Source organism: Perissodus microlepis, chromosome 2, assembly GCF_051167445.1.
Source record: "Perissodus microlepis isolate ML-2025 ecotype Zambia chromosome 2, ASM5116744v1, whole genome shotgun sequence".
Classification (NCBI taxonomy): domain Eukaryota; kingdom Metazoa; phylum Chordata; class Actinopteri; order Cichliformes; family Cichlidae; genus Perissodus; species Perissodus microlepis.
This window is the reverse complement of record NC_140462.1, coordinates 11,572,250-11,591,482: the sequence shown is the minus strand read 5'-3', so window position 1 is coordinate 11,591,482 and position 19,233 is coordinate 11,572,250. Positions and strand designations below refer to the sequence as shown.

The 19,233-nt window shown below is 40.7% G+C and overlaps 3 protein-coding genes and 1 pseudogene across 5 annotated transcripts in view; all 4 read right to left on the bottom strand.

Annotated features, from left to right (window-relative positions):
- Window positions 1-13,185, bottom strand: part of LOC146392367 (protocadherin alpha-C2-like) — a 38,478-nt gene extending 25,293 nt beyond the window's left edge. Inside the window, exon 1 of one of the 3 annotated variants that reach the window (XM_084946106.1) lies at window positions 10,549-13,185. In XM_084946106.1, the coding sequence (XP_084802232.1) occupies window positions 10,549-12,942 (2,394 nt within the window). In that variant the 5' untranslated portion in view covers window positions 12,943-13,185. Of the gene's footprint in view, window positions 1-71; window positions 2,687-10,548 lie in introns of those variants that run through there. The other 2 variants (XM_084946051.1, XM_084946033.1) reach the window with 2 other exon arrangements.
- On the bottom strand, window positions 3,729-6,449 carry LOC146392369 (protocadherin alpha-C2-like). Its single transcript, XM_084946131.1, has one exon. The coding sequence runs from the start codon at window positions 6,225-6,227 to the stop codon at window positions 3,744-3,746; it is 2,484 nt and encodes an 827-aa protein (XP_084802257.1). The 5' UTR covers window positions 6,228-6,449; the 3' UTR covers window positions 3,729-3,743.
- LOC146392368 (protocadherin alpha-C2 pseudogene) lies at window positions 6,735-9,422 on the bottom strand (annotated as a pseudogene).
- A 299-nt stretch (window positions 13,186-13,484) lies between the features above and the next one.
- On the bottom strand, window positions 13,485-16,140 carry pcdh2a1 (protocadherin 2 alpha 1). The gene has a single exon (XM_084946010.1). The coding sequence runs from the start codon at window positions 15,918-15,920 to the stop codon at window positions 13,500-13,502; it is 2,421 nt and encodes an 806-aa protein (XP_084802136.1). The 5' UTR covers window positions 15,921-16,140; the 3' UTR covers window positions 13,485-13,499.
- Window positions 16,141-19,233: the final 3,093 nt, after the last annotated feature.

Sequence of the window (19,233 nt, the reverse complement as noted above, 5' to 3'; positions counted from 1 at the left end):
ATGATAAAAATAATTGATATTTATATGTTGTTGTGTAAATAAAATACCATATCTATGCATTAACTTCCTACCTGCAGAGTAGAGGCTGCTGAGTCACTAGTGTCTGTCAGTCCTGTCCCTCTCGGTATGCTGGACACAATGTACCTGGAGCCCTTTGGCAGAGGCTGTCGAACCACCAACTTTCCTTTCCTGGTCTCTGCTAGAAACAGACTGTACCAGTAGGCATCGTTGGAGACCAGAGTGGAGTCTGCGATGGTGGAGTTCCTCTCACTGATCACACTGTTCCTGGAGGGAGGAGCTGCTTTGCTGGGCTTGGGTTTCTGACACTTGATCACGATGGTGACCAATATGGTGATGAGCAGCAGAAACGACACCGAGCCCAGACCGATGACCAAATACAGGTTGATGTCTGAGAAGATGTCATATTCCAGAGGCTCCTCAGTCATGTCAGAGTAGGCTTTAACAGCAGTCTCCATTGTGGTCAGCTTGATGGTGACTGTAGCAGAGAGAGCAGGCTCTCCGTTGTCCTTGGCAACAACAACAAGCCTCTGGTGGCGTGGATCTCTGTAACTGAACATCCTCATAGTCCGGATCTCTCCGTTGTATTGATCCAGACTGAACAAAGTGGCGTCAGTCACTTGTAGAAACTGGTAGGTGATCCGAGAGTTGTGCACAGAGTCTGTATCTAACGCTATCACCTTGGCAATCAGGGATCCTTTATCAGTGGATCTGGGGATCTTTTCCTCCACCACAGAGCCGTGTGCACGCCAAGGAGACACAATAACTGGAGCATTGTCGTTCTGGTCCACAATAATGATGTGGACGGTCACATTACTGCTGAGAGGAGGAAAGCCAGAGTCTCTGGCCTCGATGTGGAACAGAAACTCCTTCTCAATCTCATAATCAAAGGTTTTGAGTGCGTAAAGATTACCGTTCTCTGGATTGATGGAGAACAGCATAGACATGGATGTGTTGGCTATCTCCTTCTCTATTATGAAATAAACTAGATACTGGTTTTCATGGAGGTCAGGATCAAAGGCAGTGAGTGAGCTGAGCAAGGCCCCAGGTGCGTTATTCTCCATGACACGTATAGTATAAAATGACTGGTGGAACTGTGGGACATTGTCATTAACATCCAGCAGCTCTAAAGTCATAGTTTCATTGTCAGATAAAGGAGGAGAGCCTCTGTCTGTCACAGTGAAAGTGATGTCATATTCCGGCACCTTCTCACGGTCTAAAGGCTCCGACACTACTAATTCATAATAGTTATCAGAGGACTCTCTCAGTTTGAAAGGCATATTATCTGGAATATGAAGATCAACTATTCCATTATCACCTGAATCTTTATCACTGACACTAACTACAGCTATCACTGTGTCTAACTTGATGTTTTCAGTCACTGGACTCTGAAATGATTTAATTGATATTTCTGGGTGATTATCATTCATGTCTTCTACTAGAATCTTTATGGTACATTGTCCTGATAAACTGGTGGCTCCTTTATCAGCAGCTATAACTTCCATATCATAAACCCTGAAACCTTCATAGTTCAGCACTCCCTTAACTGTAATTTCACCAGTGGCAGGATTCAGATTAAATGTCTCCTGTGTTTTTTCTGACGTATATAAACTGTATGAATATGTTATATCAGAATTTGATCCTTCATCTAAGTCTGTTGCATTAAGATCAACAACAAGACTTCCAATCGGAGAGTTTTCTATCATTTTTATGTTCATATTGTCTTTGTCAAAGGTGGGTGTGTTATCATTTGTATCTAAAACTCGTACAATAACACTTGCAGTGCCAGAGCGAGCAGGTGTTCCTCCATCTACAGCTGTGAGTATCAAATTATGAACAGGCTGCTGCTCTCGATCTAAAGTCTGTTTCAAGATCAAATCCGCAAACTTTGATCCATCTCTTCCGGTCTGAACTTCTATATTAAAATATTCACTTTCACTCAGATAGTATGTTTTCACTGAATTGGTTCCAACATCAGGATCGACTGCATTGCTCAAAGAAAATCTCTCTCCTCTTGACGTCGCTTCAGATATATCCAAATGTATTGTGTCTCTTCGAAATTGTGGGGCGTTGTCGTTTATGTCAAGAATTTCTACTTCTATATTAAATATTCTTACTGGGTTATCTAGTATAACCTCTAATTTTAGATAGCAAGACGCTAATGACTTTGTAGGGCAAATATGCTCTCTGTCGATTTTCTCTACAACATACAGCTCACCAGTCTCTTTGTTTAGGTCTAAATATTTCTTGTTCGCTATGATATCAAGACGCATCTTCCTCTGATTCAGAGTTTTCACATCCAGCCCGAGGTCGGTGGCGAGATTAGCCACGACGGATCCTTCTTTCATTTCTTCTGCTATTGAATAATGAGTCACTGAGGCCGATGTGTACCGAGCAAAAGAAAAAATAATAGCGAGGATCACGTACCTCTCGTAAGACTCCATTGTTCTGGAAAGCCGTCTTGTATGGGAGTTCATCATACTTCAAACGATATAATGTTTGTTTCCAGCAATATTCATTTAAAAATTTTCCCTCTTTCTTCTGAGCCAAACGCACATAGTGTGAATTCCAAAGCACATTTAAGCTAAATCAAGGCCAGCGCGTTTCGCAGCCGAGTTTCAGCACCACGACGCTGTCCTCTTGCTTCTAAACGTGCGAAGACCATCACGCTTTTCTGCTTTTATGTTCTTTGCTTTGCATTTTACTGATAGAATAGCGCCACCCCTGAGATTTTGTCAGTCTTTGAAACGCAATGAATACCACACGTCTTCAAATTATTCTTGATCTTCGTTGGTTTTTGCATATATTTTTGTTTTTAATACACACGGACCTGGGTACCGTTAATGGTGGTCCCAAAACATAAACGATGCTCGTTTAGTACATTTAATGACTTCAAATTGATTATTGCTGAAGAAAACAATCAAATTTCAGACACAATTGACCAGTCAAAACGATGAACCTTAATGACCTCACGATTTCTGCATTATAAAACGAAATATCACGGAAATACTGCAGACGATTTTCAAATATGGTAGCACTTCGAGTTGTCATTACCTTATATAATTTCTCATTATAGATCTAATGATTCTGAACGCATATCTCCATGACCATGGTTGTTTAGATGACGTAGTGATCTAGTCACTCTTTACCACTAATAAAAAAAAAATATTAGAGATAGCAAAAGTACTAAATTGTATTAATCATAAATGCACGAGTTGCCAGTGTTGCATATACAGAATGCACAGGAAAAATATTGAAAATACATGATATTACATTTTATTTACACAACAAGAACAGGGAGGAAATGGCACTGAAGAATGGCCACAACCAAATAATAGATTAAGTTACTCTAACAACATGAAGATAAATGCGCACTTAAAATTGATTGTTAAATCAGAAAAAAATGACGATGCTAACAGTAATAACATAAAAATATATGTCTAAAAATTAATAAACGTGAATAAGTCATAAAAAAGTTAAGCTTTGTGGATCGTGAATGCAGCATTTTTTACTAAATATAAGTTATTTTCGCTGCTAAACGCGCAGGTTTTTAGACTGTTCTTTGAAATGCAGACTTGACCTTTGAGGACAAGACTTTTACATAATAAAACCTGCTGAATTATGATGATGGATTATTGGTTATGTACTAAGTAGTGAATTTAATAGTGGTACCCTCATGATAACTTATGACATTTTATATTAGTTAACTGAAAATTGTTGGCAGATCACGTTGAGGAAAAAAGGAACATTAAAATTATAGTAATTAATTTACATATATTAGCGATGTAGCTAAAATACCATGTCTGTGCATTAATTCCTACCTGTAGAGTAGAAGCTGCTGAGTCACTAGTGTCTGTCAGTCCTGTCCCTCTCGGTATGCTGGACACAATGTACCTGGAGCCCTTTGGCAGAGGTTGTCTAACCACCAGCTTTCCTTTCCTGGTCTCTGCTAGAAACAGACTGTACCAGTAGGCATCGTTGGAGACCAGAGTGGAGTCAGCGATGGTGGAGTTCCTCTCACTGATCACACTGTTCCTGGAGGGAGGAGCTGCTTTGCTGGGCTTGGGTTTCTGACACTTGATCACGACGGTCACCAATATAGTGATGAGCAGCAGAAACGACACCGAGCCCAGACCGATGACCAAATACAGGTTGATGTCTGAGAAGATGTCATATTCCAGAGGCTCCTCCGTCATGTCAGAGTAGGCTTTAACAGCAGTCTCCATTGTGGTCAGCTTGATGGTGACTGTAGCAGAGAGAGCAGGCTCTCCGTTGTCCTTGGCAACAACAACCAGTCTCTGGTGGCGTGGATCTCTGTAACTGAACATCCTCATAGTCCGGATCTCTCCGTTGTATTGGTCCAGACTGAACAAGGTGGCGTCAGTCACCTGTAGAAACTGGTAGGTGATCCGAGAGTTGTGCACAGAGTCAGTGTCTAAGGCTATCACCTTGGCAATCAGGGATCCTTTATCAGTGGATCTGGGGATCTTTTCCTCCACCACAGAGCCGTGTGCACGCCACGGAGACACAATGACTGGAGCATTGTCGTTCTGGTCCACAATAATGATGTGGACGGTCACATTACTGCTGAGAGGAGGAGAGCCAGAGTCTCTGGCCTCGATGTGGAACAGAAACTCCTTCTCAATCTCATAATCAAAGGTTTTGAGTGCGTAAAGATTACCGTTCTCTGGATTGATGGAGAACAGCATAGACATGGAGGTGTTGGCTATCTCCTTCTCTATTATGAAATAAACTAGATACTGGTTTTCATGGAGGTCGGGGTCAAAGGCAGTGAGTGAGCTGAGCAAGGCCCCAGGTGCGTTATTCTCCATGACACGTATAGTATAAAATGACTGGGGGAACTGTGGGACATTGTCATTAATATCCAGCAGCTCTAAAGTCATAGTTTCATTGTCAGATAAAGGAGGAGAGCCTCTGTCTGTCACAGTGAAAGTGATGTCATATTCCGGCACCTTCTCACGGTCTAAAGGCTCCGACACTACTAATTCATAATAGTTATCAGAGGACTCCCTCAGTTTGAAAGGCATATTATCTGGAATATGAAGATCAACTATTCCATTATCACCTGAATCTTTATCACTGACACTAACTACAGCTATCACTGTGTCTAACTCGATGTTTTCAGTTACTGGACTCTGAAATGATTTAATTGATATTTCTGGGTGATTATCATTCATGTCTTCTACTAGAATCTTTATGGTACATTGTCCTGATAAACTGGTGGCTCCTTTATCAGCAGCTATAACTTCCATATCATAAATTCTGAAATCTTCATAGTTCAGCACTCCCTTAACTGTAACTTCACCAGTGGCAGGATTCAGATTAAATGTCTCCTGTGTTTTTTCTGACGTATATAAACTGTATGAATATGTTATATCAGAATTGAATCCTTCATCTAAGTCTGTTGCATTAAGATCAATAACAAGACTTCCAATCGGAGAATTTTCCATTATTTTTACATTATAGATTGATTGACCAAATATAGGTGGATTGTCATTTGTGTCTAAAACATGAACAATAACACTGGCAGTGCCAGAACGAGCAGGTGTTCCTCCATCTACAGCTGTGAGTATCAAGTTATGAACAGGCTGCTTCTCTCGATCTAAAGTCTGTTTTAAGATCAAATCCGCAAATTTCGACCCGTCTCTTCCGGTCTGAACTTCAATTGTAAATTGTTCACTTTCACTTAAATGGTACGTTTTCACTAAATTACTGCCCACATCAGGATCAACGGCATTGCTCAAAGAGAATCTTTCTCCTGTCGGCGTTGATTCAGATATGTCCAAGTGTATGGCGTCTCTTCGGAATTGTGGGGCGTTGTCGTTTATATCCAAAATTTCCAGTTCAATATTAAATATTCTCAATGGATTTTCTAGTATTACTTCCATTTTTAAGTAACACACCGTCAGCGTTTGTGTACAAAGATATTCCCTGTCAATCTTCTCAACAACATACAGCTCACCAGTCTCTTTGTTCACATCCAGATATTTTTTGTTGGCGATAAGGTCAAGCCGCATCTTCCTCTTACCGAGTGATTTAACGTCTAGGCTGAGATCAGTAGCAAGGTTAGCAACAACTGACCCTTCCTTCATTTCTTCGGGTATGGAGTAATGAGTCACTGAGGTCCATACGCTATGAACAGAACTAAAAATAACGGCGAAAAGAACATACCTCTTAAACGACTTCATTGTTGCGTGGGACCCGTTTTCCCGTTATTTAAGGTTTCACTGCATTTCAAGAGATATACTGTACGTGTATAGCAGTTTTCAGTATTTCTCTTCCCTCCTTAATTAAAAAATATGCAGCCGATTCACTCCCAGCTATATCCCAGGGTAAAATGAGCAAGACGCGTTGAACGGGGGTGTTTCGGCACCTGGAAACTGTCGCTTCTCTTACTATAAGCAATAATGGCGACGACACACAGTCATGACGTTATGGTCTCAGCTGTTCCTGACCAAACAGCGGCACCTTTTGGATTTTATAATGGTTTGAAATGTTTGGCATGAAGATAAGTTATGAATATTTTAATTTATTTCTTGTATTGTCAGGTGTGACTGATTGACTCCAGGTCCTTTTTAAGATAATGAAAAAGTTTGTTCATGACCTCACTTATTTTTGTTAATTAGCCCCCACAAATAAAAGAAACAATGAATGAGAAACCCTCAATGTCAATAATTGGGGGGGAAAACGAAGAAAAATATATCTGTTTATTATATTCTTACCTGCAGAGTAGAAGCAGCTGAGTCACTAGTGTCTGTCAGTCCTGTCCCTCTGGGTATGCTGGACACAATGTACCTGGAGCCCTTTGGCAGAGGCTGTCTAACCACCAGCTTTCCTTTCCTGGTCTCTGCTAGAAACAGACTGTACCAGTAGGCATCGTTGGAGACCAGAGTGGAGTCAGCGATGGTGGAGTTCCTCTCACTGATCACACTGTTCCTGGAGGGAGGAGCTGCTTTGCTGGGCTTGGGTTTCTGACACTTGATCACGATGGTCACCAATATGGTGATGAGCAGCAGAAACGACACCGAGCCCAGACCGATGACCAAATACAGGTTGATGTCTGAGAAGATGTCATATTCCAGAGGCTCCTCAGTCATGTCAGAGTAGGCTTTAACAGCAGTCTCCATTGTGGTCAGCTTGATGGTGACTGTAGCAGAGAGAGCAGGCTCTCCGTTGTCCTTGGCAACAACAACCAGTCTCTGGTGGCGTGGATCTCTGTAACTGAACATCCTCATAGTCCGGATCTCTCCGTTGTATTGGTCCAGACTAAACAAGGTGGCGTCAGTCACCTGTAGAAACTGGTAGGTGATCCGAGAGTTGTGCACAGAGTCAGTGTCTAAGGCTATCACCTTGGCAACCAGGGATCCTTTATCAGTGGATCTGGGGATCTTTTCCTCCACCACAGAGCCGTGTGCACGCCACGGAGACACAATAACTGGAGCATTGTCGTTCTGGTCCACAATAATGATGTGGACGGTCACGTTACTGGTGAGAGGAGGAGAGCCAGAGTCTCTGGCCTCGATGTGGAACAGAAACTCCTTCTCAATCTCATAATCAAAGGTTTTGAGTGCGTAAAGATTACCGTTCTCTGGATTGATGGAGAACAGCATGGACATGGATGTGTTGGCTATCTCCTTCTCTATTATGAAATAAACTAGATACTGGTTTTCATGGAGGTCAGGGTCAAAGGCAGTGAGTGAGCTGAGCAAGGCCCCAGGTGCGTTATTCTCCATGACACGTATAGTATAAAATGACTGGGGGAACTGTGGAACATTGTCATTAACATCCAGCAGCTCTAAAGTCATAGTTTCATTGTCAGATAAAGGAGGAGAGCCTCTGTCTGTCACAGTGAAAGTGATGTCATATTCTGGCACCTTCTCACGGTCTAATGGCTCCGACACTACTAATTCATAATAGTTATCAGAAGACTCCCTCAGTTTGAAAGGCATATTATCTGGAATATGAAGATCAACTATTCCATTATCACCTGAATCTTTATCACTGACACTAACTACAGCTATCACTGTGTCTAACTCAATGTTTTCAGTCACTGGACTCTGAAATGATTTAATTGATATTTCTGGGTGGTTATCATTCATGTCTTCTACTAGAATCTTTATGGTGCATTGTCCTGATAAACTGGTGGCTCCTTTATCAGCAGCTATAACTTCCATATCATAAATCCTGAAATCTTCATAGTTCAGCACTCCCTTAACTGTAATTTCACCAGTGGCAGGATTCAGATTAAATGTCTCCTGTGTTTTTTCTGACGTATATAAACTGTATGAATATGTTATATCAGAATTTGACCCTTCATCTAAATCTGTTGCATTAAGATCAACAACAAGACTTCCAATCGGAGAATTTTCCAATACCTTTACATTCAGATTGTCTTTATCAAAGGTGGGTGTGTTATCATTTGTATCTAAAACTCGTACAATAACACTGGCAGTGCCAGAACGAGCAGGTGTTCCTCCATCTACAGCTGTGAGTATCAAATTGTGAACAGGTTTCTCCTCTCGGTCTAAAGTCTTTTTCAAGATCAAATCCGCAAACTTCGATCCATCTCTTCCGGTCTGAACTTCTATATTAAAACATTCACTTTCACTCAGATAGTATGTTTTCACTGAATTGGATCCGACATCAGGATCGACTGCATTACTCAGAGAAAATCTATCTCCTCTTGCCGTCGCTTCAGATATATCCAAATGTATGGCGTCTCGTCGAAATTGCGGGGCGTTGTCGTTCATGTCAAGAATTTCTACTTCTATATTAAATATTCTTACTGGGTTATCTAGTATAACCTCTAATTTTAGATAGCAAGATGCTGATAACTTAAAAGGGCAAATATGTTCCCTGTCAATCTTCTCAACAACATACAGCTCACCAGTCTCTTTGTTTACATCCAGATATTTCTTGTTCGCTATGATATCAAGACGCATCTTCCTCTGATTCAGTGTTTTCACATCCAGCCCGAGATCGGTGGCGAGATTAGCCACGACGGATCCTTCTTTCATTTCTTCTGCTATTGAATAATGAGTCACTGAGGCCGATGTGTACCGAGCAAAAGAAAAAATAATAGCGAGGATCACGTACCTCTCGTAAGACTCCATTGTTCTGGAAAGCCGTCTTGTATGGGAGTTCATCACACTTCAAACGATATAATGTTTGTTTCTAGCAATATTCATGTAAAAAAATTCCCCTCTTTCTTCTGAGCCAAACGCACATAGTGTGAATTCCAAAGCACATTTAAGCTAAATCAAGGCCAGCGCGTTTCGCAGCCGAGTTTCAGCACCACGACGCTGTCCTCTTGCTTCTAAACGTGCGAAGACCATCACGCTTTTCTGCTTTTATGTTCTTTGCTTTGCAATTTACTGATAGAATAGCGCCACCCCTGAGATTTTTTTCGGAGCCTTTGAGCCGCAATGAACACCACACGTCTTCGAGTTATTCTTGATTTTCGTTGGTTTTTGCATATATTTTTGTTTTTACTACACACGGACCTGGGTACCGTTAATGGTGGTCCCAAAACATAAAAGGTGACGTTTACTAAATGTAATCAGTTCAAATTGATTATTGCTGAAAAAACAATCAAATTTCAGACACAATCCACCAGTCAAAGCAATGAACCGTAATGACCTCACGATCTCTACATTATAAAACGAGATATCACTAAAATGCTGCAGACGATTTTCAAATATGGTGGCACTTCGAGTTATCATTAACTTTGCATAATGTCTCATTATAGATCTAATGATTCTCTATCCATATCTTTATGACCATGGTACTTTAGATGACGTAGTGATCTAGTCGCTCTTTACCACTGATAAAAACAAATTATTAGAGATAATAAAGTACTCAATTGTATTAATCATAAATGCACGAGTTGCCAATATTGCATATACAGAATGCACAGGAAAAATATTGAAAATACATTATATTATATTTTATTTACACAAAAACAAGAACAGGGAGGAAATGGCTGTAAAGATTGGCCACAGCCAGAGAAGTTAGTTGAGATTAAGTTACTCTAACAACATGAAGATAACGGCGCACCTAAAACTGATTGTTAAATAAGAAAAAAAACCTGTGCTAACAGTACTAACGTAAAAGGTATATAAAAATCAATAAACGTGAATAAGTCATGAAAAAGTTAACCTTTGTGGATCCTGAATACTGCATTTCATTTATTAAATATACATTATTTATACTGCTATTACAACACGGGTTTTTAGATTGTTCTTTTAACTGCAGACTTGACTTTTTAGGACAAGACCTGAACACAATTAAAAGCTGCTAAATCATGATGATGGATTATTGCTATGTTGGTTATGTACTAAGTAGTGCATTTGATAGTGGTACCTCATGATAATTTATGGGATTTTTGAATAATTCACTGAATTTTTTTTGTGGATTAAGGTAAAGGGGAAAATAGAAAAAATAATTGTAATTCATTTAAATGTTCTAGTTATGTAGATAAAATATCATATCTGTATATCAAATTCCTACCTGCAGAGTAGAGGCTGCTGAGTCACTAGTGTCTGTCAGTCCTGTCCCTCTGGGTAGGCTGGACACAATGTACCTGGAGCCCTTTGGCAGAGGCTGTCTAACCACCAGCTTTCCTTTCCTGGTCTCTGCTAGAAACAGACTGTACCAGTAGGCATCATTGGAGACCAGAGTGGAGTCAGCGATGGTGGAGTTCCTCTCACTGATCACACTGTTCCTGGAGGGAGGAGCTGCTTTGCTGGGCTTGGGTTTCTGACACTTGATCACGATGGTCACCAATATGGTGATGAGCAGCAGAAACGACACCGAGCCCAGACCGATGACCAAATACAGGTTGATGTCTGAGAAGATGTCATATTCCAGAGGCTCCTCAGTCATGTCAGAGTAGGCTTTAACAGCAGTCTCCATTGTGGTCAGCTTGATGGTGACTGTAGCAGAGAGAGCAGGCTCTCCATTGTCCTTGGCAACAACAACAAGCCTCTGGTGGCGTGGATCTCTGTAACTGAACATCCTCATAGTCCGGATCTCTCCATTGTATTGATCCAGACTAAACAAGGTGGCGTCAGTCACCTGTAGAAACTGGTAGGTGATCCGAGAGTTGTGCACAGAGTCAGTGTCTAAGGCTATCACCTTGGCAATCAGGGATCCTTTATCAGTGGATCTGGGGATCTTTTCCTCCACCACAGAGCCGTGTGCACGCCACGGAGACACAATAACTGGAGCATTGTCGTTCTGGTCCACAATAATGATGTGGACGGTCACGTTACTGCTGAGAGGAGGAGAGCCAGAGTCTCTGGCCTCGATGTGGAACAGAAACTCCTTCTCAATCTCATAATCAAAGGTTTTGAGTGCGTAAAGATTACCGTTCTCTGGATTGATGGAGAACAGCATGGACATGGATGTGTTGGCTATCTCCTTCTCTATTATGAAATAAACTAGATACTGGTTTTCATGGAGGTCAGGATCAAAGGCAGTGAGTGAGCTGAGCAAGGCCCCAGGTGCGTTATTCTCCATGACACGTATAGTATAAAATGACTGGGGGAACTGTGGGACATTGTCATTAACATCCAGCAGCTCTAAAGTCATAGTTTCATTGTCAGATAAAGGAGGAGAGCCTCTGTCTGTCACAGTGAAAGTGATGTCATATTCCGGCACCTTCTCACGGTCTAAAGGCTCCGACACTACTAATTCATAATAGTTATCAGAGGACTCCCTCAGTTTGAAAGGCATATTATCTGGAATATGAAGATCAACTATTCCATTATCACCTGAATCTTTATCACTGACACTAACTACAGCTATCACTGTGTCTAACTCGATGTTTTCAGTCACTGGACTCTGAAATGATTTAATTGATATTTCTGGGTGATTATCATTCATGTCTTCAACTAGAATCTTTATGGTGCATTGTCCTGATAAACTGGTGGCTCCTTTATCAGCAGCTATAACTTCCATATCATAAATCCTGAAATCTTCATAGTTCAGCACTCCCTTAACTGTAATTTCACCAGTGGCAGGATTCAGATTAAATGTCTCCTGTGTTTTTTCTGACGTATATAAACTGTATGAATATGTTATATCAGAATTTGACCCTTCATCTAAATCTGTTGCATTAAGATCAACAACAAGACTTCCAATCGGAGAGTTTTCCAATATTTTAACACTAAGATTTTCTTTTTCAAAGGCAGGTGGATTGTCATTTGTGTCCAGAACATGAACAATAACACTGGCAGTGCCAGAACGAGCGGGTGTTCCTCCATCTACAGCTGTAAGTATCAAATTATGAACAGGCTGCTGCTCTCGATCTAATGTCTGTTTTAAGATCAAATCCGCAAATTTCGTTCCATCTCTTCCGGTCTGAACTTCTATATTAAAATATTCACTTTCACTCAAATGATAGGTTTTCACTGAATTGGACCCCACATCCGGATCGACTGCATTACTCAGAGAAAATCGTTCTCCTCTTGGCGTCGCTTCAGATATATCCAAATGTATGGCGTCTCTTCGAAATTGTGGGGCGTTGTCGTTCATATCAAGAATTTCTACTTCTATATTAAATATTCGTAAAGGGTTTTCTAATATAACCTCCAGTCTAAGATAGCAAGACGCTGACGACTTGGTATTGCAAATATGTTCCCTGTCGATCTTTTCAACAACATACAGCTCACCAGTCTCTTTGTTCACATCCAGATATTTCTTGTTCGCGATGATATCAAGACGCATCTTCCTCTGATTCAGTGATTTAACATCCAGGCTGAGATCGGTGGCGAGATTAGCCACAACGGATCCTTCTTTGATTTCCTCCGGCATCGAATAATGAGTTACTGAACCCGATATCTGACACACAATCGAAAACAGAAGAGCAATGAACAGCACGTACCATTTCTCTGACGCCATTGTTATGAGGAACCCTTTGTTGTTCACGGACTTGCAGCACTTTAAACGATATGCTTTACTTTCCAATAATATAAAAATTTCCTGTAACGGATTTGACCACAAATATTTTCACACAAAAATTTTCCCGCTATGTTGTTCCCGCAGTAAAATGGCCACACGTCTTTTCACATTGCAATTTCAGCACCACTGAGCTGTCTGGTCGTATCCCGACCTCCACAGTGAATGCTGGTTACGTTCGTAGTTCCACCTTTTACTAATGGAACAGCGACACCGATAATATATAATATTATATCAGAGATTTTGAATGATTCCCCGAATATTCTATAATAAATTTCAATTTCAATATATATAATTTCAATAAATATATATACATATATATATATATATATATATATATATATATATATATATATATAGTACAAAAAATAACAGGTGCGTTTAGAAAATACTATACTATAATACTATTAATGAGCTTAAATAACAGTAAATCACTCCTGAACTTTTACATTGTGAAAGGAGTCTACTGTATATGATGAATGAATAATGAATATAAAAAATCATGAACATAAATTCAAATATCGACACTGAACTCTCACCTGCAGAGTAGAAGCTGCTGAGTCACTAGTGTCTGTCAGTCCTGTCCCTCTTGGTATGCTGGACACAATGTACCTGGAGCCCTTTGGCAGAGGCTGTCTAACCACCAGCTTTCCTTTCCTGGTCTCTGCTAGAAACAGACTGTACCAGTAGGCATCGTTGGAGACCAGAGTGGAGTCTGCGATAGTGGAGTTCCTCTCACTGATCACACTGTTCCTGGAGGGAGGAGCTGCTTTGCTGGGCTTGGGTTTCTGACACTTGATCACGATGGTGACCAATATGGTGATGAGCAGCAGAAACGACACCGAGCCCAGACCGATGACCAAATACAGGTTGATGTCTGAGAAGATGTCATATTCCAGAGGCTCCTCAGTCATGTCAGAGTAGGCTTTAACAGCAGTCTCCATTGTGGTCAGCTTGATGGTGACTGTAGCAGAGAGAGCAGGCTCTCCGTTGTCCTTGGCAACAACAACCAGTCTCTGGTGGCGTGGATCTCTGTAACTGAACATCCTCATAGTCCGGATCTCTCCGTTGTATTGGTCCAGACTGAACAAGGTGGCGTCAGTCACCTGTAGAAACTGGTAGGTGATCCGAGAGTTGTGCACAGAGTCAGTGTCTACGGCTATCACCTTGGCAACCAGGGATCCTTTATCAGTGGATCTGGGGATCTTTTCCTCCACCACAGAGCCCTGTGCACGCCACGGAGACACAATAACTGGAGCATTGTCGTTCTGGTCCACAATAATGATGTGGACGGTCACGTTACTGCTGAGAGGAGGAGAGCCAGAGTCTCTGGCCTCGATGTGGAACAGAAACTCCTTCTCAATCTCATAATCAAAGGTTTTGAGTGCGTAAAGATTACCGTTCTCTGGATTGATGGAGAACAGCATAGACATGGAGGTGTTGGCTATCTCCTTCTCTATTATGAAATAAACTAGATACTGGTTTTCATGGAGGTCGGGGTCAAAGGCAGTGAGTGAGCTGAGCAAGGCCCCAGGTGCGTTATTCTCCATGACACGTATAGTATAAAATGACTGGGGGAACTGTGGCGCGTTGTCATTAACATCGAGCAGATGGACAGTTATTGTTTCATTATCAGATAAAGGTGGCATCCCTGCGTCTGTTACAATTAGAGTAATGTCATATTCAGGTACTTTTTCGCGATCTAAAGGCTCGGACACAATGAGCTTGTAATGCATGGGTCGATCTGAAGATGTATTAATTGTAAAGGGCATGGGTCGATGTATAGTTAAGCTTACTTTTCCGTTATCCCCCGTGTCTCTATCACTTATATCTACAAGTGCAATAACACTTCCTACTGCTACGTTCTCCTCCACTGTGTTTTTAACAGACTGTATGATGATTTCCGGATAATTATCGTTCATGTCCTTCACATTAACGACCACTTTGCACTGACCAAGCAAGGGATGCGTGCCTTTGTCTCTGGCCTCTATGTGCATCTCATAGAATTTCATATCTTCATAGTCTATAGTTCCTTTCACAGTTATCTCTCCAGAGTTATGATTCAGTGAAAATACCTCTTGTGTTTTCTCCGACGTGTAAAGGGTGAATGAGTACACAATCTCTGAATTCAAACCCTCGTCAAGGTCCGAGGCGTTTAGCTTCATCACTAAGGTCCCTATTGGGGTGTTTTCCGTCATGTTAATTGTATAAGTCTGCTTATCAAACCGTGGGGGATTATCGTTTGTGTCCTGTACTCTTACAATAATATTAGCAGTGCCAGAGCGCACCGGGACACCGCCATCCACTGCAGTTAGTATTAAATTATGAACAGCAGTCTGTTCTCTATCCAACGATTTGGTCAACACCAAGTCTACATACTGAGTTCCGTCGCTACCTGTCTGAATTTCGATTGTGAAGTGTTCGCTAACACTGAGTTTGTACGTTTTAATTGTATTTATACCAACATCTGGATCCACGCCGTTGGGCAGGGAGAACCTCTCGCCCGGCGTTGCAGATTCTGAAACGTCGAGCTCTACTCTGTCCCGTCGGAAATGTGGAGCGTTATCGTTTATGTCCGTTATTCCCAGCTCGATGTTGAAGATACGTAAGGGGCTTTCTATGATCACATCGAGCTTTAAAAAGCAGGACGCGGGTTTCGCCGGACAAAGATATTCCCTGTCCATTTTTTCTACGATGTACAGTTCGCCCGTCTTTTTGTTAAAATCTAGGTATTTTTTGTTGGAAAAAATATCAAGTTTTACCTCTCGTTGCGCCAAACCTCCTGGCTCAAGTCCCAGATCTGCAGCCAGATTAGCCACAACAGATCCCCTTTCCTTCTCCTCGGGTATGGAGTACCGTGTCACCGACAAAGCGGCTGGCCATGTTGCACACAAGACAAAGACGGCAATGCAAAATCTCATCCTTTCCTTTGCAGGAAAATAATAAGCCAGATCCTAAAAGCCGTTTTATGTCTGTGATTCTTAAGATTTCACAGAGTATCTTTGCAAAAAAAATCCAGAAAAACAATAGACATGAATGAATTAAGGTTCTGTGTGTAAATAATCATAAGCGCCCATTTAAGAAAGCAGTGTCCTTTGCCTTTACAAATGGGTGTGTCATGACTTCAGAGAAGAAGAGTAGTGTGGTAGTGTGCTCTAGTGGTCAACAGTGACACCGTGCGATACACGCTAAACATAGTGTATTGAATTCTTCAGCTCTGAAATCAGCTTTGCGGCTTCGCAAGGCACTGACGCATGGAAGGACATCCCCAAACACACACACAGGCGCACGAGCAGCACTGTGTGCTTTATCCTGACAACATCTCTCATTCATCGGGCATGTCTTCAAAAGACAGTTGTTTGTTTTGTAATAATAAAGGATTAATTTCAAATATTGTCTGAGGTCTTTATAACAAGGGAATAAATCATGGAGGATAAAACAATCTACTATCCTTAAGTTGGCATGTCTTTATTTTATTTACATGCCACTAGATGATTTAAAACAGCTGTATATAACAGCTCCTACATTACTGAGGTATATGATTGTATAATAAAGACATAAACCTTTCTAGCTTTCTGTGCCTTTATACACAAGCCTGTTGGCGCTGTTACTACTTGACGCCAGCCTACAGTCTACCCTAAGCTGACAAATGACCTGTGCTGGTAGATGCTACTGTACAGTTTGTAGTTTGTGACTTTTATTTCCATTTACTTTTATATAAATTTTTAAAAGTTTAAAACATGTTTTGTTTTGTTTTGCCTGTGATATGGAAACAGTCAAGAAATCCGCATGTAGTTGGTCTCTACAAGATAGCAGCCAAATTGTAGTGAAGTTGAAGTAGGTATTGGACTAAAACAAACACATTGTATGCATTTAACTTTATAGTAGTTTAGGGGAGAAGCATTCAGTCTAAGGAGGCTCAAGTAACAGAAAGTTTTTTAGGGTAAACATCCACAATAAGTAACAGTTGAAGTGTAAGTGGAGTCAAGTGTTTACTAGATTTTACCACATATACTCCACAAGGCTACACATTTGAGAGGTACAGTAGGGGTAAAGAACAATGATGAAGATGTGGGTGGGTGTGATGTAATCAGTGAGAAGACACTGTGATAAAACCTGGAGGTGAATTGTGTGAAGGAGACCTGCGTCCCTCCTTGATCTGACACCTAAATGACAGCTGACAGCAGCAGAGAGTATTGCCAAAATCTGACTGGTTGGAATCAGGAAAGAGTGATACTCTCAATCAAAGGATGTTTACTGTTGGCAGAGAAAGAGAGAAAGATAGAGAGCACGTGTCAGAGTTTACTGCAGCTGCCTTAGCAAAATCTCTCACCGTGCAATTCGTCTCCTTTTAGATTACTGTTTTGTCAAAGTTCTTGACAAAAAGGGGAATTAAGGTCAGCTTTTTACCTCCCACCACTGGCTGTGTATGTGAAATGTTTGCACACAGTTATCATGCATCGTTATGTTCCTGATTTCAGTCTGACTGTTGTACTCTGCAAGTCAGAGTACAAGCTGCGATCCACAGGCAGATCTCACTGATGGAAAAAAAATATGTTACGCAATGTTCTAATTAGTGTGAGCTCTATGATAGTCAAGGATACACTCAGTACACTTAGTGCCTGGAAGTATTTCCGGGCTGCAATAAAATTATTATCTGCTCATTAAAGTACACTCATAACTGCTCTTGTGAGAAGCCCATAGAAGGAAAAGTGTTTTTGTGCAATAGTTTTAAGGCAAAGGAGAATGGGATTGATAAATGTAATAAACAGCTCACTGGGGACTTCCACTGTATATGGATCGTCATGTTCACAGAAGAGAGAGAGCTACACATCACCTGGGTATTGTGGTTTACCTTCTGTACTGCAACTGGATTATATCACAGTTTACAATAAGACACTTACTAACACCGTCACTTTATCAATGCTGGTCATTATGCCCTTTTGCTGCTAAAGTATTTATACCTACATTTCTATATCTATTCTCCCGACTGGTACTGGTATTTGTTTTTGTTTTTTTTAACTATTAATTTACTTACTATTTAAAATACTGTTCCTTCATTATTCTGTTTCTTTTCGCTCCGGGACCGTGTGTACGTAATTTCGTTCCACCTCATGTAAACATGTGATGCGAATGACAATAAAGCTCCTTGAATCCTTGAATCCTTCAAGTTTCCCTTAAAGACCTAAGCTGACAGTTCGTCATGATGAGGAGAACCCTGCGTTTAAAAGAGCCAAAAGGAGTGCCAGTGATCATCACAGCCTCTAACAATCTAACCTCAGTTATCTGATTATCTATTATTTCTGGTCCCACAAGTGGACTAGGTGAGTCTGGCCTGTATCTATGGATGCTTTAATCAGGTCACACCCAACTGTAATCTTCACTTTTTGTAGTTTTTTGTGTTAATTCAACATGTGTTATTTTCTAATCAATCACTGCTTAAAATGCCATTGCCTTTGTACATACACTGTAAGGATTGGCTAGAAAATGCCTCTAAAAATGTGAAACCAGACTTTTTCTAATAAATAATATTGGTCAAAATAATTTTAGATTTGTTGAAGATGAAACTAATTTGGAAACAGCACTGGTCACTAGAATGTGAATGTGTCTGAGTCACTACTTTATATAACTTCATGGTTTGGAATGCTTTATTTAAAACATTTTATTATCTGAAACCACAACTTTACATTTAAAAAATCCATGCACACTTGATATAAAAAGTCAGATTTGATGGAAATGATTGTTACATTTATTTAATTATCTTAAAGATTGAAAATTAAGTTTAAAAATGTACACGGAGCCATCTTACACATGAAATGGTGGCTCACTAATATATGTGGTAGTACTGGTAGTACTCCTTGACTGCCAAAGTTTTATTACATTTTATTACAATTTTTTTAATTACTTTTTCATTATGCTTTGTGCCAAGAATGCACTAGGCTTTGCAATATAGGCTCAGATGTTATCATGCATGAGACTATTAGTGAAGAATCTGATCTGCCCATATGACAACAACCCTAAGCAAACAGACAGAGTCATAAAGGGCTTCAGAGACACAAAAAAATGGGGGGCCATGCAACAGACAGTATGACTCCCACTGAGATTCGAACAGTTTTTTGTTTTTGCTTGTTTGTTTTGTTTGTACATTACACAGTGTCCTCATAATATTTTCTGTCCAACAAGTTTTGTTTGGAGGGGAACACTTCTCCCTGGGTTGGATAAGAGTTTTAAATA